We start from the raw sequence: 22,365 nt of genomic DNA, 5'->3' as shown, positions 1-22,365 counted from the left end.
TTTTATGCTTTTGTACTTGAAGTGGGACTTGAACCCAGGACCTTTTGACTCGGAGTCGAGAGAGAGAGAGAGAGAGAGAGCTGTCACTGAGCCGCGCATGACACAGTTAGGGCCTGAATGCATCTCTCCTTGTCCTGAGGGGCTACACACACACTGATCATTCCGCAGCCCCATGATGGTTATTGAAGAATTTCTCGGAACAGGATTAACGATTAACCCACAAAGCTGTGTTATTTGGTAGACTAGCTCACCGAGTTGCCTTTTCACAGTATCCCTCAATCTCATCTCTCTCCACAAACACATGGGCAATAGGAACATCACAACTGCCGGTCCGTTAATGACTGAGGTCCCCTCTAGTTCAACTTCTCCCTCCCTGGTGGTCCCACGATCCAATGATAATGAAGTTGTTGACTAATCACAGCGATGAATCTCTATCTATGGGCGGGATTTTCCGGTGCTGTCCGCCTCTGTTTTTGCCCCGGTGGGGCGGCAATGGTGGCAGTGAGCTCTCCCGGGCGGGGGGCCAGCTCCCAGCGCCCCGCCAGGGTATTTGGGGCCGGTTTGGGCGGGGCGCAGAGCATTACCGCCCGGGAGAGGTGAGCCGGTGTGTAACGCCCCCTGGGTGTGACACCGGCCGATTTCTGGCTCCCGCCCGACCCGCAGCGCGCATAGAGCGCCCCCTGGTGGGAACGCCTGTCCGAGCTGTAGCGGCCGCAGAGAGGGACGTACTCCCGCCTCAAGTAAGTGTGATTACATTTTTGTGATTTATGTTGTGGTGGCATGAGTTATTTATTGGGACTGTCTTTTCACATTTTCTCCCCCGCGCCCCCCCCGCCAGGCCTCTCTCAGAAACTCCCAGGCCGGCTGTTTAGCTTGGGATTGTCCCATACTCAGCTGGCCTAGCACCCCGAGAGAGGTATGCAACGCATCCCTTATCGCCCACCCCACACTCAGGGTCCAGCGGGTGAATTTTGCTGACTGAGGTGCAAACTGTTCCCATTACCGCCCGAAAAGAGCAAAGCCGAAAATCCCTCCCAATGGGTCTACAACAGCCCCGGACAGGAGGCGAGATAACCCTCAGGGGTGGAGAGCTTTGGGGACAATGGGCGCAGAGATTGAGGCCTGCTCAGGGCTGGGCGTGTGGGGGGGGGGGGCACGGGGCATGTGGGCGGGTGGGGTATGTGGGGGGCACGGGATGAGTTCCCTGTGCCTGATGGGTGATGCCCAAGACCTACCCCCCCTCGATTCTGGGCACCGGGCTGAGGCCGGGTGAGGTTCGAGCACCAGCGTGCATTGCACACCTTTGTGCCAAATTGCTGCGTGTGCAAAGGGCAAGTGACCCCTCGGTAAACCCGCTGCCCAACCGCGCGACACAGCCGGGGAGCCGCGGATTATCGCCGGCGGTGGGACGGCGATGTCATCAACCGCACGCTGCCTGTGTTTACAGAAAGAGCAGACATATTAATGAATGCACCGTGAGCAGCTCACACAGTGTGGTGTACATCAGCTCCACAAACGGTCACCTCACTTGAAGAGAATACAATCCGCCCAACGCTCGGCGAAGAGGAGCGTGTGCCTGCACTGTGACGTCGTCATGGATTCAGACCGTGGGCACCCTCCCCACCATTCTTGCATAAATTAAGTTAATGTAAAACAGGACAGTTATCAACAATTATTATTTTATCACAGGACGGCAGAGGACTCTTCAGCCGTGGCTCAGTGGGCAGCACTCTCACCTCTGAGTCAAAAGGTTTATTGGTTCAATGCCCACTCCAGGGACTTGAGCAACAAAGTCCATGCTGACACTCCAGTGCAGTGCTGAGGGAGTGCCGCACTGTCGGAGGGGCAGTGCTGAGGGAGTGCCGCACTGTCGGAGGGGCAGTACTGAGGGAGTGCTGCAATGTCGGAGAGGCAGCACTGAAGGAGCGCCGCACTGTCGGAGGGGCAGCACTGAGGGAGCGCCGCACTGTTGGAGGGGCAGTACTGAGGGAGTGCTGCACTGTCGGAGGGGCAGTGCTGAGGGAGCGCCGCAATGTTGGAGAGGCAGCACTGAGGGAGCACCACACTGTTGGAGGGGCGGCACTGAGGGAGCGCCGCACTGTCGGAGGGGCGGTACTGAGGGAGCGCCGCACTGTCGGAGGGGCAGTACTGAGGGAGGGCCGCACTGTCGGAGGGGCAGTACTGTCGGAGAGGCAGTACTGAGGGAGCAACATCATCATCATCATCATCATAAGCAGTCCCTCGAAACGAGGATGACTTGCTTCCACGCCAAAAAATGATAAGTTCACAGGTGTTTCAATGAAGGACCTAATATTCCAGATCCCGAACTACATGTTGAAGGGTGGAAGATGCCTGTACGTGGATTGTTTTAACGTGGGGTGACCGTTGCACATCAGCCACCACACGGGCTCGACAGAGCTAGGTCTTGGTCCAGTGGCAAGGATTACCCAGGACGACTGGAGACCTGCTCTGCTGCACGGACCTAGTGCGCACACATATCGCAATGTGGGCTGGCCCATGCTGCCCCTGGGCTCTCGTCTCTTCCGGCCCCGAACTCGCACCTCTCTTGGGACCCCGATCACTTCCCTCTACAATCTCTCGCCCCTCCTTTGACCCGACCTCGCCGCTCCTGCTGTAACTGTCCACGCTCCAATCACCGACCTGGACCTTGATGACGTCACTCTTTGCTGCCATCGTCCTCCTGCACCCACAGCACTGTCAGAAGGGCAGTACTGAGGGAGCACCGCACTGTCGGAGGGGCAGTACTGAGGGAGTGCCAGAGGGGCAGTACTGAGGGAGCGCCGCACTATCGGAGGGGCAGTACTGAGGGAGCGCCGCACTGTCGGAGGGGCAGTACTGAGGGAGCACCGCACTGTCGGAGGAGCAGTACTGAGGGAGCGCCGCGCTGTCGGAGGGGCAGTATTGAGGGAGCGCCGCACTGTCGGAGGGGCAGTATTGAGGGAGTGCCGCACTGTTGGAGGGGCAGTACTGAGGGAGTGCCGCACTGTTGGAGGGGCATTGGACCAGTAATCCTGAGGCTTGGACTAATGAGCCAGAGACACAAGTTCAAATCCCACCACGGCAGCTGGGGAATTTAAATTCAGTTAATTAAATAAATCTGGAATAAAAAGCCAGTGTCAGTAATGGTGACCATGAAACTACCGGATTGTCGTAAAAACCCATCTGGTTCACTAATGTCCTTTAGGGAAGGAAATCTGCTGTCCTTACCCGGTCTGGCCTATATGTGACTCCAGACCCACAGTAATGTGGTTGATTCTTAACTGCCCTCTGAAATGGCGGCTCACCACCACCTTCTCGAGGGGCAATTCGGGACGGGCAATAAATGCCGGCCTTGCCAGCGACGCCCACATCCAGTGGAGCTGAGATCGATCTTATTGAATGGCAGAGCAGGCTCAAGAGGCTCCATATTCTTATGTCACATATCCCATGGAATACTTGCCTTTATTAGCCGAGGCATAGAATACAAGAGCAGGGAGGTTATGCTTGAAGTGTATACAACACTAATTAGGCCACAGCTGGAGTACTGCGTGCAGTTCTGGTCACCGTATTACAGAAAAGATGTGATTGCACTGGAGAGGGTACAGAGGAGATTTACAAGGATGTTGCCTGGACTGGAGAATTTTAGCTATGAGGACAGATTGGATAGGCTGGGTTTGTTTTCCTTGGAACAGAGGAGGCTGAGGGGAGACCTTATTGAGGTGTACAAAATTATGAGGGGCGTGGATAGGAAGGACCTATTTCCCTTAGCAGAGGGGTCAACAACCAGGGGGCATAAATTTAAAGTAATTGATAGGAGGGTTCGAGGGGAGTTGAGAAGATATTTTCTCACCCAGAGGGTGGTGGGGGTCTGGAACTCACTGCCTGAAAGGGTGGCAGAGGCAGAAACCCTCACCACATTTAAAAAGTACTTGGATGTGCGCTTGAAGTGCCGTCACCTACAGGGCTACGGACCGAGAGCAGGAAAGTGGGATTAGGCTGGATAGTTCTTGGTCGGCCAGCACGGACACGATGGGCCGAATGGCCTCCTTCCATGCTGTAAATTTCTCTGGTTCTATGGTTCTCTGACAGTGGTGATCGATATTGGGCAGTGCTGAGGAGATGTGGAACAGGACCTCTGTTGCTAATGTAACAATCTCTTTACCCATTCATGGTTTTCTTTTCCTGTCACATGTCCCTGAATGACAGAATGTGTAGCCTTGTGCTATAAATATTGTCTGCCCTGACTGCAATCTGCTATTATCCCTCTCTGTACAAAGCCCCTTCAGCCTTTTTATTCCCAGCATGAATCACTGTGGCCGTTATTGACGGGAAAATAGCATTCTCCTCAGCAGCAGGCCGAGAGTTCACCCGAGAATGTTCCCTGCACACTTCCTTTCATCTGCCAGCACAATGCTCCCTAACCGTCTGGCTTTTTCAAATGCCATTGATTTTTCTCTGCTCGTGTGCCGATTGTCCCGGCAAAAGAATTATATTGACAGAGCTTTCTCCAGCTGCTTAAGTAAATCTATGGATTTCTAAGACGGTTGGGAGAAAAAAGGCAAGTTCAAGGTTCGCGCAGGCTGTGTAGTTGAGATGTTTCTGAAGATAATTACCATTGGGAAGCCCCAAACACCACAGGAACTATTCCTTCTGAGGTTTTAAGTCAGGGAAGAGGATGCCCAAGGGTAGTCTCTAGCTCCCTATCTCCGTAACCCCCTCCAGCTCCTTCACCCCTCCCTATCTCTGTAACCTGCTCCAGCCCCTACACCCCTCCCTATCTCTGTAACCCCCTCCAGCCCCTACACACCTCCCTATCTCCGTAACCTCCTCCAGCCCCTACACCCCCCACCCCCCATCTCGGTAACCTCCTCCAGCCCCTACACCTCTCCCTATCTCTGTAACCACCTACAGCCCCGACACACCTCCCTATCTCCGTAACCTCCTCCAGCCCCTACACCCCTCCCTATCTCCGTAACCTCCTCCAGCCCCTACACCCCTCCCTATCTCCGTAACCTCCTCCAGCCCCTACACCCCTCCCTATCTCCGTAACCTCCTCCAGCCCCTACACCCCTCCCTATCTCCGTAACCTCCTCCAGCCCCTACACACCTCCCTATCTCTGTAACCTCCTCCAGCCCCTACACACCTCCCTATCTCCGTAACCTCCTCCAGCCCCTACACACCTCCCTATCTCTGTAACCTCCTCCAGCCGCTACACCCTTCCCGATCTCTGTAACATCCTCCAGCCCCTACACCCCTCCCTATCTCTGTAACCTCCTCCAGCCCATACACCCCTCCCTATCTCTGTAACCTCCTCCAGCCCCTACACACCTCCCTATCTCTGTACACCTCCAGCCCCTACACACCTCCCTATCTCCGTAACCTCCTCCAGCCCCTACACCACTCCCTATCTCTGTAACCTCCTCCAGCCCCTACACCCCTCCCTATCTTTGTAACCTCCTCAAGCCCCTACACCACTCCCTATCTCTATAACCCCCTCCAGCCCCTACACCCCTCCCTATCTCTGTAACTTCCTCCAGCCCCTACACCCCTCCCGATCTCTGTAACCTCCTCCAGCCCCTACACCCCTCCCTATCTCTGTAACCTCCTCCAGCCCCTACACCCCTCCCTATCTCTGTAACCTCCTCCAGCCCCTACACCAATCCCTATCTCTGTAACCCCCCTCCAGCCCCTACACCACTCCCTATCTCTGTAACTTCCTCCAGCCACTACACCCCTCCCTATCTCTGTAACCTCCTCCAGCCCCTACACCCCTCCCTATCTCTGTAACCCCCTCCAGCCCCTACACCCCTCCCTATCTCTGTACTCCTCCAGCCCCTATGCCCCTTCCTATCTCCGTAACCTCCTCAAGCCCCTACACCCCTCCCTATCTCTGTAACCCCCTCCAGCCCCTACACCCTTCCCTATCTCTGTAACCTCCTCCAGCCCCTACACCTCGCCCTATCTCCATAACCTCCTCCAGCCCCTACACCCCACCCTATCTCTGTAACCCCCTCCAGCCCCTACACCCCTCCCTATCTCTGTAACCTCCTCCAGCCCCTACACCCCTCCCTATCTCTGTAACCTCCTCCAGCCACTACATCCCTCCCTATCTCTGTAACCCCCTCCAGCCCCTACAACCCTCCGAGTTATCTGCGCTCCTCCAACTTTTGCTCATCCCCCGACTTCCATCGCTCCACCATCGGTGGCCGTGCCTTCAGCTGCCTGGGCCCCAAGCTCTGGAAGTCCCTGCCTAAACCTCTCCCCCCTTTCCACCTCTCTCTCCGCCTTTAAGACGCTCCTTAAAACCTCCCTCGTTACCTGTCCTAATATCTTCGAATGTGGCTCGGTCTGAGAACCCTCCTGTGAAGTGCCTTGAGACGTTTCACTACTTTAAAGGCGCTATATAAATGCACGCTGTTGTTGATGATGTGCACCCCATCCACGGGAGGATGACCGTGTCGACAATGCAGGCAACATAAGTTCCTGTTGATGACGATGCAGGTCGATGTGTGAGAGACACGAACGTCACATACCCCCCTTCCTGGGAGAGCTGGGATTTTCCTGTTGAATATTCCGACATTACCCAGGGACGATTTAACCTGCGTTGACATAACACGTAAAAGCGAGAAATAAGCAGAGGAGGTTTGGGCATCTCTGCGCCCATTGGCTGCCTGGCCTGCTCACATGACACTAAAATATCCTGTCATGTGATTTGCTGCAGTGCCTGGGCAAGATGTTAAAAACTGCTGCTACCATTGGACGAACTCCAATCGGTGTTTTATTTTAATTATATCCTTTCTCCACATTAGTCTTAGTCCTTCTCTCTATCCCCACATTGTGCTACAGAAAACTTCTCAGACAAGACAACAGGTAATTGAGCTGGTCTTTGATTTTTCCCAATAACATTCTTCAACTAAGCTCAAAACAATTCCGTCCGCAGTGCGGTGAGCTACCATCTCTGGTGCATTTGCGAACATCTCCTTATCCAGAAGCTTTTCACAAATAAAGCTATTTTAAAAATTTGTTCCTGGGATGTGGGCATCGCTGGCAAGGCCGGCATTTATTGCCCATCCCTAATTGCCCTTGAGAAGGTGGTGGTGAGCTGCCTTCTTGAACCGCTGCAGTCCGTGTGGTGAAGGTGCTCCCACAGTGCTGTTAGGGAGGGAGTTCCAGGATTTTTACCCAGCGATGATGCAGGAACGGACGATATATTTCCAAGTCAGGATGGTGTGTGACTTGGAGGGTAACGTGGAGGTGATGGTGTTCCCATGTACCTGCTGCCCTTGTCCTTCTAGGTGGTAGAGGTCGCGGGTTTGGGAGGTGCTGCCGAAGAAGCCTTGGCGAGTTGCTGCAGTGCATCTTGTAGATGGTACACACTGCAGCCACGGTGCGCCGGTGGTGGAGGGAGTGAATGTTGAAGGTGGTGGATGGGGTGCCAATCAAGCGGGCTGCTTTGTCCTGGATGGTGTCGAACCAGATTGCATTGGTTCAGTGATACTGTACAGCTCTGATCTTTTTCCTTCATGCTGTTCAGTTACATTCACACAGTCGCACTCTCTCTCTAGTTAACATCGGATATACGGCACAGAAACAGGCCCAACCAGTTCATGCCAGCGTTTATGCTCCACTCGAGCCTCTTCCCGTCTTTCCTCATCTAACTCTATCAGCATAACCCTCTATTCCCTTCACCCCCATATGCTTGTCCAGCCTCCCCTTAAATGCATCGATACTATTCGCTTCAACCACTCCCAGTGGCAGCGAGTTCCACATTCTCACCACTCTCTGGGTAAAGAAATTTCTTCTGAATTCCCGATTGGATTTCTTGGTGACGATCTTATATTGATGGCCTCTAGTTATGCTCTTCTCCACAAGTGGAAATATTCTCTCTGTATCCACTGTATCAAAACCTTTCATCATTTTAAAACCTTTATCAGGTCAGCCTCTCTCTAGTTGACTTAACAGTCGCACTCTATGTCTCTGGTTAACCACACTGTCACACTCGCTCGCTAGCTTTATGCAGCACTGTTCTCTGCAGTTGTGAGCGAGTATTGCAGTTATGGTCTTGCAGACACCTGACGCTGGTATCTGATGGCTGGAGGCTCACCTTTGTTGATTAAAGTTCTGTAGCTGAGAGCCTGTTATCCTTCTCTGACAGGAATAGATTTGTGTTGATGAAAGTGAAAATTCAGTGATAGGGAAAGAACACAGGAAATAGGAGCAGGAGTCGGCCATTTGGCCCCTCGAGCCTGATCCACCATTCGGTAAGATCATGGCTGATCTGCTCTTGGCCTCAACTCCACTTATCCACCTGCTTCGCATAATCCTCGACTCCCCTGCAGTTCAAAAATCTGTCTATCTCAGCTTTGAATATATTCAATGGCCCAGCCTCCACAGCTCTCTGGGGCAGAGAACTCCACAGATTCACGATCCTCTGAGAGAAGAAATTTCTCCTCATCTCCATCTTAAATGGGCGACCCCTTATTCTACGAGTATGCCCTTTAGAAAGGAACCTTTTATCCATGTACAGCCAGTGTAGAGCATTGCTTAATCAGGAAGAGCATGGGCTGGGTGTGGAGTGGTCCCTTGTGTGACGTACTCCAACATTTCATTTACGCCCCAATGTCAGAAGAGCTGTTTTACCAAACCAGTGCAATCTTCCATTTGCCAGGCCAGTTATCCTCTACACCGTGTTGATGTTTGAATATAATTAGTGTTGAATTATTACTGGTTTAGGGCTATGAATTCATACATTGCTGGAAAACAAGTTGCGCCTATTTCAAACACACCTGACTTGAAGAGCAAGGCAGGTGTGGGGGTGGGAGAGGACGGTGAATAGGCTTTGCTCGATATAATTCAGCCAGCAAAGCATTTATCAGATTCAGGCTTTCAGACCAGCTCAAAGTAGCACTTTCATTAAATGATGGAATCACGCTGGGAGACCAGGTTAATGTAGCAACGGAATCTGAAATGTATTTGCTTCAAGGGTTCTTTGCTTAAGAATTCACAGCAACACATTGCTATTAAGAACTAGTCGGTTTATTAGCAAAGGTTTAACAATCACACTACACATTACCGCTCCATCCACCAGGCTCACAACCACCTGCCCCCCATCGTGATCCCCCGAACCCAACTGGCTGGGGTTTTATTGAGTCTTGTGAACATCACGTGACTGGCTAAGCCACTCCCAACTCAACAGCTCCACAAACCTGCGAGCATACTCACAGTGCGTACATTACAGAACCTTTCTTTGACTTTACACAGAGGCTCTATTTGTTTACTGAACCGATGTACACTGTGAAAGCTTTAGTGGCTTTCCGTGCTAATTTATTTTACAATTTCACCCCTGGGCGTGTGTCCCACCTGACTTCTCTTTTTATTCCTGACTTGCTTGCATGTTTTCCCCTGGAGTGATCCTTACAGGGGTCACCAACTCTCCCGGACTGGCCTGGGGTCTCCGGGGATTGAAGAACAATCTCCACCACACCCCCGCAAGCGAAAACATGGGACAAAAATCACAGAAAAAACTTGTGTGTGTTTTTTCATTTTCAATGAACACTTTTTATTTAACAATTGGAGATGGGGGGGCTGGGGAGGGAAGGAAGGCTGTTTGGCTGACAGTCCAGAATCGTCCAATGAGTTTATGAAGAGTTTGTGCGCTTTACGATTTGCTGTGGGAAGGCGGGGCTCCACGAGGATGGACATGTCGGGCGACCAATGGCAGGAGTGTGGGGGCGGTGCGATTGGAGGTGGGCGGCCATCTGATGAAACTTCCTCGGGTACGTCCAACCAGGATTCGTGACTATAATGTACGCAGTGAGTATACACTCAGGTTTGTAGAGCTGTTGCATTGTGAGTGGCTTAGCCAGTCACGTGATGTTCACAAGACTCAATAAAACCCCAGCCAGTTGGGTTCGGGGGATCCACGATGAGGTATGCAGTTGTGAGCCTGGTGGATGAACTGGTAATGTGTAGTGTGATTGTTAAACCTTTGTTAATAAACCAACTAGTTCTTAATAGCAATGTGTTGCTGTGAATTCTTAAGCAAAGGACCCATGAAGCAAATACATTACAGGGACCATAGATCGTTACCTCATCGATATATTTTTTTTCCTTTGCTTTCCACAGTATTACTTCACAATTAACTTTGGTCACGATGCTCAGAAAGCTGTGGAGCTGAGGACCGAGGATGTGAAGGATTGTGACGATTGGGTAGCAGCGATCGGTCACGCAAGGTAGGATTTGCCTCGACTGTTCCCGTGCTCTCCTGACCGGCCTCACACCTCAACTCTCCGTAAACCTCAGCTCATCTAAACCTCTGCTGCCCCATGTCCCAACTCGCACCGAGTCCCGTTCAACCCTCACCCCCCCGTGCTCGCACCGTCCCACTCACTCCTCACCCCTCACCCCTTGTGCCCTGTGTCCCAACTCGCACTGAGTCCCGCTCACCCATCACCCCCTGTGCTCGCTGACCCGTGTCCCAACTCGCACTGAGTCCCGCTCACCCATCACCCCCTGTGCTCGCTGCCCCGTGTCCTAACTCGCACCAAGTCCCGCTCACCTATCACCCCCTGTGCTCGCTGACCTGTGTTCTAAATCGCACGAGCCCCGCTCACCCATCACCCCCTGTGCTCGCACCGAGTCCCGCTCACCCCTCACCCCCTTGTGCTCGCATTGAGTCCTGCTCACCCCTCACTCCTTGTGCTCGCACCGGGTCCCGCTCACCCCTCACCCTCTGTGCCCTGTGTCCCAACTCGCACCAAGTCCCGCTCACCCATCACCCCCTCTGCTCACTGCCCCATGTCCTAACTCGCACTAAGTCCCGCTCACCCATCAGCCCTTGTGCTCGCTGAGGGGGGTGAGGGTGCGGGAGGTGGGGGAGATCATCGGGCTGTGTGGACAGTGGACACTCTCCAGGGGTGGGCTGTAGGGGGGTGGGCTGGGGGGAGGGGAGGGGGTGGTGGTGTGGGGAGATCATCGGGCTGTGTGGGCACTCTCCAGGGGTGGACTGGCTAAAAGTGCGATAGGCTGGGGGCAAGTTAACTGTGACTGCAATGAATGAGAAAACGAGTCAGACTGGAGGGAATAGAAGAGGGAGTCGTAGCCTCATTCAGTGACTGGTGAACGTCAGCACTCTCTTGGCCATGTAGATATTTAACAATAAAATAAATTGAGAGCAACGTCAAGGGAAGAAAAGAGTTATGGGACCGGACTTGTGCAGAATTTTTTGCTATTTTCTCGGCTCCCACCCTGAGGTGCTGACTTCTGATGGTTTTCTGCCCGTGAGCACATTCAGCCCATCCCGTGCCTCAGCCAAACGCCCATTCCTTGTGTTTGGCAGAGGAACCCCCTCACCCCACCCTGCCCTCATTCACCAAGCACCAGCGGGGATCAGGCACGCAGTGGGGATGGAACCGCATGCTTCTGGTCTGTTTGACATACAGTGCCTTTACAGAATCACAGAATCTCACAGCGCAGGCAGAGGCCATTCGGCCCATCGTGCCTGTGCCGGCTCTGTGACAGAGCGATTCAATCAGTCCCACTCCCCCCTGCTCTTTCCCCACAGCCCGGCACATTTTTCCTTTTCAACTTTTTATCCAATTCCTCTTTTGAAAGTTACTATTGAATCTGCTCCCACCGCCCTTTCGGGCAGCGCGTTCCCGATCGCAACAGATCTTAACTGTCAGCCGTGGCTCAGTGGGCAGCACTCTCGCCTCAGAGTCAGGAGGTTGTGGGTTCAAGGCCCACTCCAGGAACTTGAGCACAAAAATCTAGGCTGACACTCCCAGTGCAGTGCTGAGGGAACGCTGCACTGTCGGAGGGGCAGTACTGAGGGAGTGCCGCACTGTCGGAGGGGCAGTACTGAGGGAACGCCGCACTGTTGGAGGGGCAGTACTGAGGGAGTGCTGCACTGTCAGAGGGGCAGTACTGAGGGAGCGCTGCACTGTCGGAGGTGCCGTCTTTTGGATGAGGCGTTAAACCGAGGCCCCTTCTGCCCTCTCAAGTGGATATAAAAGATCCCACGGCACTATTTCGAAGAGGAGCAGGGGAGTTATCCCTGGGGCCAATATTTATCCCTTAATCAACATCACTAAAACAGATTATCTGGTAATTATCATATTGCTGTGTGTGGGAGCTTGCTTTGCGCAAATTGGCTGCTGTGTTTCCTACATTACAACAGTGACTGCACTTCAAAAAAGATACTACATTGGCTGTGAAATGCTTTGCGATGTTGTGAAAGGCGCTATATAAATGCAAGTCTTTCATTATTACAATTCGCTGTGTAAAGTGTTTTCCCGCATGTCGCCTCTGGTTGTTTTGCCAATTACCGGAGAGTTTGGAACGTGTAGTCGAGCGGAACCCCAAAACTCTTCAGTTTCCCAAGGGTCGAAGGAGTCAGGAGGAACGTTGGGGCTCGGATGGAAGGCGACCTCCTGCTCCACACCGGGAATACAGAAACAGCACAGCAAGAGTCCAAGGGAGTCCTTCCAGGAACATCTCGGGTTGGGGGCCTCCTTAGCTGCACCCACATCCCGAGAACGGATAGGGATAAAAAGCATCCGGCTGGATCGTTGCGTGAGGAGAGAAGCCTGCTCAGATGTAATAGCCACCACTGTCAAATAGTTTGCCAGCACTCCCTCTCAAAGGGCTCGCTCAGAATGTCCTCTCATGTGAGGCACTGGAGGGTTGCTTAACCAATAAGGGATTAAGGGATTAAGGGGAGCGGGCAGGGAAGTGGAGCTGAGTCCATGATTGGATCAACCATGATCGTATTGAATGGTGGAGCAGGCTCGAGGGGCCGAATGGCCGACTCCTGTTCTTATTTCTGATGTTGCTGTCCATCACAGTGGCTGTGAGGGTGGCCGGTGTGCAAATTTAGTCGGGGCACCAACAGTGTTACATTAGTGCAGATTACAAGCTTTACCATGCATCTAACCCGTGCTTTGAATCATAGAACCATAGAACGGTTACAGCACGGGAGGTGGCCATTCGGCCCGTCGAGCCCGTGCCGGCTCTCTGCAAGAGCACCTCAGCCAGTCCCACTCCCCCGCCCTTTCCCCGTAGCCCTGCCAATTTTTTTCCTTCAGGTACTTATCCGACTCCCTTTTGAAAGCCGCGATTGAGTCTGCCTCCACCACCCTCTCAGGCAGCGCATTCCAGATCCTAACCACTCGCTGCATAAAATGTTTTCCCTCATGTCGCCTTTGGTTCTTCTGCCAATTGTCTTAAATCTGTGTCCTCTGGTTCTCCACCCTTCCACCAATGGGAACAGTTTCTCTCTATCTATTCTGTCCAGACCCCTCATGATTTTGAACACCTCGATCAAATCTTCTCTCAACCTTCTCTGCTCCAAGGAGAACAACCCCAGCTTATAAGAATGTAAGAACATAAGAATTAGGAACAGGAGTAGGCCATCTAGCCCCTCGAGCCTGCTCCACCATTCAACAAGATCATGGCTGATCTGGCCGTGGACTCAGCTCCACTTACCCGCCCGCTCCCCGTAACCCTTAATTCCCTTATTGGTTAAAAATCTATCTACCTGTGATTTGAATACATTCAATGAGCTAGCCTCTACTGCTTCCTTGGGCAAAGAATTCCACAGATTCACAACCCTCTGGGAGAAGAAATTCCTTCTCAACTCGGTTTTAAATTGGCTCCCCCATATTTTGAGGCTGTGCCCCCTAGTTCTAGTCTCCCCGACCAGTGGAAACAACCTCTCTGCCTCTATCTTGTCTATCCCTTTCATTATTTTAAATGTTTCTATAAGATCACCTCTCATCCTTCTGAACTCCAACGAGTAAAGACCCAGCCTACTCAATCTATCATCATAAGGTAACCCCCTCATCTCCAGTCTATCCACGTAACTGAAGTCCCTCATCCCTGGAACCATTCTCATAAATCTTTTCTGCATCCTCTCTAAGGCCTTCACATCCTTCCTAAAGTGCGGTGCCCAGAATTGGACACAATACTCCAGTTGAGGCAGAGCCAGTGTTTTATACAGGTTCATCATCATTTCCTTGATTTGTACTCTATGCCTCTATTTATGAAGCCCAGGATCCCGTCTGCTTTTTAACTGCTTTCTCAACCTGCCCTGCCATCTTCAATGATTTGTGCCCATATACCCCCAGGTCTCCCTGTTCATGCCCCCTCTTTAGGATTGTACCCTTTAGTTTATATTGCCTCTCCTCGTTCTTCCTACCAAAATGTATCACTTCACACTTTTCTGCATTAAATTCCATCTGCCACATGTCTGCCTATTCCATCAGCCTGTCTGTCATTTTGAAGTCTATCCCTTGCCTCCTCACTGTTCGCTATATTTCCAAGTTTTGTGTCCTCCGTAAATTTTGAAATTGTGCCCTGTACACCCACATCCAAGTCATTAATATATATCCAGAAAAGCAATGGTCCCAGTACTGACCCCTGGGGAACACCACTGTATACCTTCCTCCAGTCTGAAAAACAGCCGTTCACCACTACCCTCTGTTTCCTGTCACTGAACCAATTCCGTATCCATGCTGCCACTGTCCCTTTTATTCCATGGGCTTCACCTTTGCTGCAAGCCTGTTATGTGGCACTTTGTCGAACGCCTTTTGGAAATCCACGCACCCACGTCAACCCTCTCTGTTACCTCATCACAAAACTCAAATCAAGTTGGTTAAACATGATTTACCTTTAACAAATCAGTGCTGCCTTTGCTTAATTAATCCACACTTGTCCAAGTGACTGTTAATATTGTCCCTGATTATTGTTTCTAAAAGCTTCACCACTCCCGAGATTAAACTGACTGACACAACAACAAAAAAAACAGTTGAAGTCTTTTGACCCAAGCATTTCACTTAAGCCTTTTCAATGTTTGCTTCAACAGCTCAACACCAAACTCTGCTTCTCAACAGACAGAAACACACATCGAAAAATGTCACGTAACTGAGCACTCGAACCTTGTGGGGGGCTGACTGGTTTCGGCAGCAAGGCCCTTGACTTGTTTATGCAATTGTGGCAGGCCTACTTTTGGAGCCTGACCCTGGGGGGCCTTTGGTTTCTATGACTACTAAAAGCCTTCCTGGACATTGTTAGTCATCTCTGCCAAATAATTGGCCACTCAAGCAAATAAAGCACATACCAGAAGGAGATTCTGACTCTGACCTTAAGGAACGACATCAACCCTTTGCGTCAATCAACTCTCCCTGCGACTTACAACCCTCCCGCTGAAGCTTCATATCTCTTCTGCGATGCGTGTGATTCAACAGATCCTCATGTGTATTAAAACTGAAAAGTTGAGGTGAACTACCGGGATGTGGGCGTCGCTGGCAAGGCCAGCATTTATCGACCATCTCAAGTTGCCCTGAGAGGGTGCTGGTTGGACCACCTTGTACCGTTTGTGAAAACGAGCTTGTTAGGCCAGTTCAGCGGGGCAGTCAAAATTCAACCACGCTGATGGAGGACTGGAGTCACGTATCAAATCATAGAATCATAGAAATTTATGGCACAGAAGGAGGCCATTCGGCCCATCATGTCTGTGCCGGCCGACGAGCCATCCTGCCTAATCCCACTTTCCTGCTCTCGGTCCGTAGCCCTGCAGGTTACGGCACTTCAGGTGCACATCCAAGTACTTTTTAAATGTGGTGAGGGTTTCTGCCTCTACCGCCCTTTCAGGCAGTGAGTTCCAGACCCCCACCATCCTCTGGGTGAAAACATTTCCCCTCAAATCCCCTCTAAAGCTCCTACCAATTACTTTAAATCTACAACCCCTGGTTATTGACCGGTAATGGGTCCTTCCTATCCGTTCTATCTAGCTTTATACGCCTCAATAAGGTCTCCCCTCAGCCTCCTGTGTTCCAAAGAAAACAACCCCAGCCCATCCGATCTTTCCTCATCGCTAAAATTCTCCAGTCCTGGCAATATCCTCGTAAATCTCCTCTGCATCCTCTCCAGTGCAATCTCATCTTTCCTGAAATAAAAACAGAAACTGCTGGAAACACGCAGCGGGTCAGGCAGCATCTGCGGAGAGAGAAACAGAGTTAACGTTTCAGATCTGTGACCCTTCGTCCGAACTGGGAAAAGTCTGAAATGTATGGGAAGTGGGAGAGGCAGGGAAAGGACAAACGGGGAGGTCTGTGATCGGGGGGAAGGGGGAAAGGACAAACGGGGAGGTCTGTGATCGGGGGGAAGGGGGAAAGGACAAACGGAGAGGTCTGTGATCGGGGGGAAGGGGGGAAAGGACAAACGGGGAGGTCTGTGATCGGGGGGAAGGGGGAAAGGACAAACGGGGAGGTCTGTGATCGGGGGAAGGGGGAAAGGACAAACGGGGAGGTCTGTGATCGGGGGGAAGGGGGGAAAGGACAAACGGGGAGGTCTGTGATCGGGGGAAGGGGGAAAGGACAAACGGGGAGGTCTGTGATCGGGGGAAGGGGGAAAGGACAAACGGGGAGGTCTGTGATCGGGGGAAGGGGGAAAGGACAAACGGGGAGGTCTGTGATTGGGGGGAAGGGGGGAAAGGACAAATGGGGAGGTCTGTGATTGGGGGAAGGGGGAAAGGACAAACGGGGTGGTCTGTGATCGGGGGGAAGGGGGGGAAAGGACAAATGGGGAGGTCTGTGATCGGGGGGAAGGGGGGAAAGGACAAACGGGGAGGTCTGTGATCGGGGGGAAGGGGGAAAGGACAAACGGGGAGGTCTGTGATCGGGGGAAGGGGGAAAGGACAAACGGGGAGGTCTGTGATCGGGGGAAGGGGGAAAGGACAAACGGGGAGGTCTGTGATCGGGGGGAAGGGGGGAAAGGACAAACAGGGGGAGGTCTGTGATTGGGGGAAGGAGGGAAAGGACAAACGGGGAGGTCTGTGATCGGGGGAAGGGGGGAAAGGACAAACGGGGAGGTCTGTGATCGGGGGAAGGGGGAAAGGACAAACGGGGAGGTCTGTGATCGGGGGGAAGGGGGGGAAAGGACAAATGGGGAGGTCTGTGATCGGGGGGAAGGGGGGAAAGGACAAACGGGGAGGTCTGTGATCGGGGGGAAGGGGGAAAGGACAAACGGGGAGGTCTGTGATCGGGGGAAGGGGGAAAGGACAAACGGGGAGGTCTGTGATCGGGGGAAGGGGGAAAGGACAAACGGGGAGGTCTGTGATCGGGGGGAAGGGGGGAAAGGACAAACAGGGGGAGGTCTGTGATTGGGGGAAGGAGGGAAAGGACAAACGGGGAGGTCTGTGATCGGGGGAAGGGGGGAAAGGACAAACGGGGAGGTCTGTGATCGGGGGAAGGGGGGAAAGGACAAACGGGGAGGTCTGTGATCGGGGGAAGGGGGGAAAGGACAAACGGGGAGGTCTGTGATCGGGGGAAGGGGGGAAAGGACAAACGGGGAGGTCTGTGATCGGGGGAAGGGGGGAAAGGACAAACGGGGAGGTCTGTGATCGGGGGAAGGGGGGAAAGGACAAACGGGGAGGTCTGTGATCGGGGGGAAGGCACATCATTCTTGTAATAGGCCCAGAGCGGGTATAGTCGCAGGTTTCCTTCCTTAACCCCATGGCTGGAGGTCACCGGGGAGAGGTTTTGGGGGGTAACCATGGGGGGGTGGGGGGGGCTGTACTGCAGCACAGCCAACATAGGAGAGGAGAATCATAAAATAAAGGCACTTTATTGAGAATCAGTGGCAGGACTGCAGCATACGGGTGGTTAATGTGCCAGTGCTGTGAGGTTTATAATTAGCGCCATTAATATCTGTGTGAATGTGGTTGCTAGTCTGAGAGACTCTATGAATGCAGCCACCAGTCGGCGTGAATTAGACGGGAGTGTGTGGATGGCAGAGTTGCAATGAGGCGATGTGTCGCTCTACACGTTTCTGCGCAGTTGTTCGTACCCAGCCTGAGAAAATAATTGTTGGTTTAACACAACATGGGAATCACTGGACCGAAAAATACCAGGGTCCATCTGATTCGCCTTCTAACATCCAGTGACAGCTGTGGCTCAGTGGGCAGCACTCTCGCCTCTGAGTCAGAGGTTGTGGGTTCAAGTCCCACTCCAGGGACTTGAACACAAAAATCTAGGCTGACACTGAGGAAGTCATCATCATAGGCGGTTCCTCGAACGAGGATGACTTGCTTCCAAATGAGTTCACAGATGTTTCAATGAAGGATCCAATGTTCCAGGTCCTGAACTTCAGTTGAGGGGGTGGAAGATGCCTGTGCATGGATTTTTTTAACGTGTGGTGGCCGTTGCACAACTAGGCCTTGGTACAGTGGCAAGGGTTAACCAGGACGACTGGAGACCTGCTCTGCTGCATGGACCTAGTGCGCACACATATCGCAGTGTGGGCTGGCCCGTGTAGGAGGTGCCGTCTTTCGGATGAGACGTTAAACTGAGGCACCGTCTGCTCTCTCAGGTGGATGTAAAAGATCCCGCGGCACTATCTCGAAGAAGAGCAGGGGAGTTCTCCCCGGTGTCCTGGCCAATATTTATCCCTCAATCAACATCACTAAAACAGATTATCTGGTCATTATCACATTGCTGTGTGTGGGAGCTTGCTGTGCGCAAATTAACTGATGCATTTCTCACATTACAACAGTGACTACACTCCAAAAGTACTTCATTGGCTGCAAAGCGCTTTGGGGATGTCTGGTGGTCATGAAAGGCGCTATATAAATGCAAGTTTGTCTTTTTTTCTTTCTTTTTCTAATTGGATAGCACTACCAAAGAGCCAGCACAGGCACGATGGGCTGGATGGCCTCCTGTGCTGTATCATTCTATAATTCTGTCCCATGATCCAATGATAATGGGGTCGTTGACCAATCACAGCGATCAATCTCTATCAGTGAGTCTACACCAGAGCCAGACGTGAGGTGAGGAAAATCTCCAGTAGTACAAAGTTCCCTGTTCCTCCCAAGCACGCTACACTCACTACACGTCACAACTCAAATGACTCAGATTCTGAATCCCAAAATACTATTTTCTGAAAGAAATCTATCTAATTTTAATTTGAATGGAGAAATACTAACTGTTTCCACCATCTCCCCAGAGAGCCTGTTCCATAGATTCACCACTCGCTCACTGAAATAATGTTCCCGCAGGTTAGTATTGAATTGCCCGCACTTAAAGCGCAGGCTATGTCCTCTTGTTCGACTGTTCTGGACACGGTGAAACAGCTTATCATGGTCGATATTTAGTCTCTTTAGAATCCTAAAACTACCAATCCTGTCAACTCCCAACCTTCTCCTTTGGAGTGAGAACATGTCCAATTTACATAATTGCTCCTCATAATCCAATCCCACCATCCCCTCAAATATTCTGGAAGCTCCCTTCTATATCCTTCCAACAGCTGCAATCTGCTTATTGTGCTCTGGTGCCCAGAACTGTACACCGTGTTCTCAGTGCAGTTGCACCAATGATTTGTAGAGTGCCAGGATTACCTCACCATTTTGGCTCACGGTCATCGCCGGTGGAACATGAACATCACCAAACACGAGCGACCCGCATCACACTCACACTCCGCATCTGCCATTCTCGCTGGTGCCTGCACAGGAACAGATTATACACCACGTAAAATCCAGACTCCTGTCAGTCCATCCGTCCGTCTGTCTGGCCGTCCGTCCATCCGTCCCTCTCTCTATCTCTTTATCTATCTCTCTCTCTATGGCCCTTATGGCTAAGGGGATCAAGGGGTATGGAGAGAAAGCAGGAAAGGGGTATTGAGGGAATGATCAGCCATGATCTTATTGAATGGTGGTGCAGGCTCGAAGGGCCGAATGGCCTACTCCTGCACCTATTTTCTATCTCTCCATCTCTCCATCTCTCCATCTAACTAAAGCAAGCCGAGCATTGGGGTTTATTTCTATCAGGATAGAAGCAGAGAAGTTGTATTAAATGTGTGCAGAACCGTGTTTAGCTGACACGGTGCACGGTTCAGGAGCGATCCCTCAGGAGAATCCATGGGCAGGAGGCTTTGCTTCTGGTCCTGTATCTGGACCGATGATCCCGCAACATGTTAGTTATGTTGTTTTAATGAATTCAATGTTTCCCAATGGTTGTTGTATGACACAAGCCTCTGCTTCTCAAAGTTCTCCCCCACTGGGGTTTTCATCGGATCATGACATTGTGACTCATTGATAGATAGAAAGAAATAAAGACAAACTTGCATTTATATAGCGCCTTTCATGACCACCAGACATCCCCAAAGTGCTTTGCAGCCAATGAAGTACTGTTTGAGTGTAGTCACTGTTGTAATGTGGGAAATGCAGCAGATAATTTGCGCACAGCAAGCTCCCACAAACAGCAATGTGGTAATGACCAGATAATCTGTTTTTGATCGAGATTGATTGCTGTGATTGGTGAACAACCTCATTGTTGTTGTATCAGGATGGGAGAAGGCGAACTAGATGGAGCTCGATCTTTTTGCAACCAGCAATTCCCATGGTCCAATGTCGGCGTTGTGTCTGAGGTCAGAAACCCAAGCTCTGTCTTCACATTTATTCGATCGGGTAATGGCCGTTTTCTTGCAACAGTTACAGGAACCTTGCGACGGAACATGAGTCCTTGATGCAGAAATACCTGCACCTACTGCAGATCGTAGAGACAGAGAAAACCGTCGCCAAACGACTCAGACACCAAATCGAAGACCAGGAGATTGAAGTGGAGCGACTGAAAGCTGAGGTACGATAAGACACAGCCCAGGTCTGTTCTTTGTCCTGTGTGCTGATCGATGTGAGGGACATCAGTTCTGGCAAGCGTGGTATAATGTACACTCACAGATCAGTGGGGCTGTTGCATTGTGAGTGGCTTAGCCAGTCACGTGATGTTCACAAGACTCAATAAAACCCCAGCCAGTTGGGTTCGGGGGATCCACGATGGGGCAGGTGGTTGTGAGCCTGGTGGATGAACTGGTAATGTGTAGTGTGATTGCTAAACCTTTGTTAATAAACCAACTAGTTCTTAATAGCAATGTGTTGCTATGAATTCTTAAGCAAAGAATCCATGAAGCAAATATATTGCATGTGGGGCGGAGGTTATTCTGGGGTTGTTAAACGAGGTATTGAGCAGGCTGGGACAGCTGCTTTATTTAGCTGGTTTCCTCCACAATCTCAGTCGGGAATGGTGTAAGTTGTGAGTTAAATCAGGTTCTCACTTCCGATTGCAATGGAGCATCCATCTGTGGGAATGTTGGATGGGAACAAGATGGAGATCAAAGGTGACGCCCCCACAGTCAAATAACCTGACACCTCTTGCCTCGCAAGCGGCGGATCACCACATGGTGCAGGTGCCAGAAGAGGCAATGGAACCGTGGGATACATTCAGTGATCCCGCGCTCTGAAAACAGTCGCCGTTGTGGCTCAGTGGGCAGCACCCTCGCCTCTGAGTCAGGAGGCTGTGGGTTCAAGCCACACTCCAGGGACCTGAGCACAGAAATCTAGACCGACACTCCCAGTGCAGTGCTGAGCGAGAGCTGCACTGTCGGAGAGGCAGTACTGAGGGAGTGCAATACTGTCGGAGGGGCAGTGCTGAGGGAGTGCCGCACTATCGGAGGGGCAGTGCTGAGGGAGTGCCGCATTGTCGGAGGGGCAGTACTGAGGAAGTGCTGCACTGTCGGAGGGGCAGTACTGAGGGAGCGCTGCACTGTCAGAAGGGCAGTACTGAGGGAGTGCTTTACTGTCGAAGGGGCAGTACTGAGGGATCGCCGCACTGTCGCAGGGGCAGTACTGAGGGAGCGCCGCACTGTTGGAGGAGCAGTACTGAGGGAGCGCTGCACTGTCGGAGGAGCAGTACTGAGGGAGCGCCGCACTGTTGGAGGGGCAGTACTGAGGGAGCGCTGCACTGTCGGAGGGGCAGTACTGAGGGAGCGCTGCACTGTCGGAGGGGCAGTACTGAGGGAGCGCCGCACTATTGGAGGGGCAGTACTGAGGGAGCGCCGCACTGTTGGAGGAGCAGTACTGAGGGAGCGCCGCATTGTCGGAGATGCCATCTCTCGGATGAGACGTTAAACCGAGGCTTCATCTGCTCTCTCAGGCGGATGTAAAAGATCCCATGGCACTATTTCGAAGAAGAGCAGGGGGCGTTCTCCCCGGTGTCCTGGGGCCAATATTTATCCCTCAATCAACATAACAAAAAAAATGATCTGGTCATTATCACATTGCTGTGTGTGGGAGCTTGCTGTGCACAAATTGGCTGCCGCGTTTCCCACATTACAACAGTGACTACACTCCAAAAATATTTCATTAGCTGCAAAGCACTTTGGGATGTCCTGAGGTCGTGCAAGGCTATATAAATGCAAGTCTTTTCTTTATTAAAAAGCTGCAAGGAAACATTTTTAGTTTATCCTATCAGAAAACAGGGCAGTCTGGGCCACCAAATGGCCATTTGGCCCATCAAACCCGCTCCAGCCAGGTG

General features: G+C 51.8%; 1 protein-coding gene across 1 annotated transcript in view; it reads left to right on the top strand.

Moving 5' to 3' along the window:
* The window catches only part of rasgrf1 (Ras protein specific guanine nucleotide releasing factor 1), a 124,178-nt gene that overhangs the window by 56,728 nt on the left and 45,085 nt on the right, over positions 1 to 22,365 (top strand). The window contains exons 2-3 of the mRNA XM_070859340.1: positions 10,127 to 10,233; positions 20,487 to 20,634. Of these exons, the coding sequence (XP_070715441.1) occupies positions 10,127 to 10,233; positions 20,487 to 20,634 (255 nt within the window). The remainder of the gene's footprint in view (positions 1 to 10,126; positions 10,234 to 20,486; positions 20,635 to 22,365) is intronic.

This window comes from Pristiophorus japonicus, chromosome 17, assembly GCF_044704955.1.
Source record: "Pristiophorus japonicus isolate sPriJap1 chromosome 17, sPriJap1.hap1, whole genome shotgun sequence".
NCBI lineage: Eukaryota > Metazoa > Chordata > Chondrichthyes > Pristiophoridae > Pristiophorus > Pristiophorus japonicus.
This window is presented reverse-complemented; position numbering and strand designations above follow the sequence as displayed.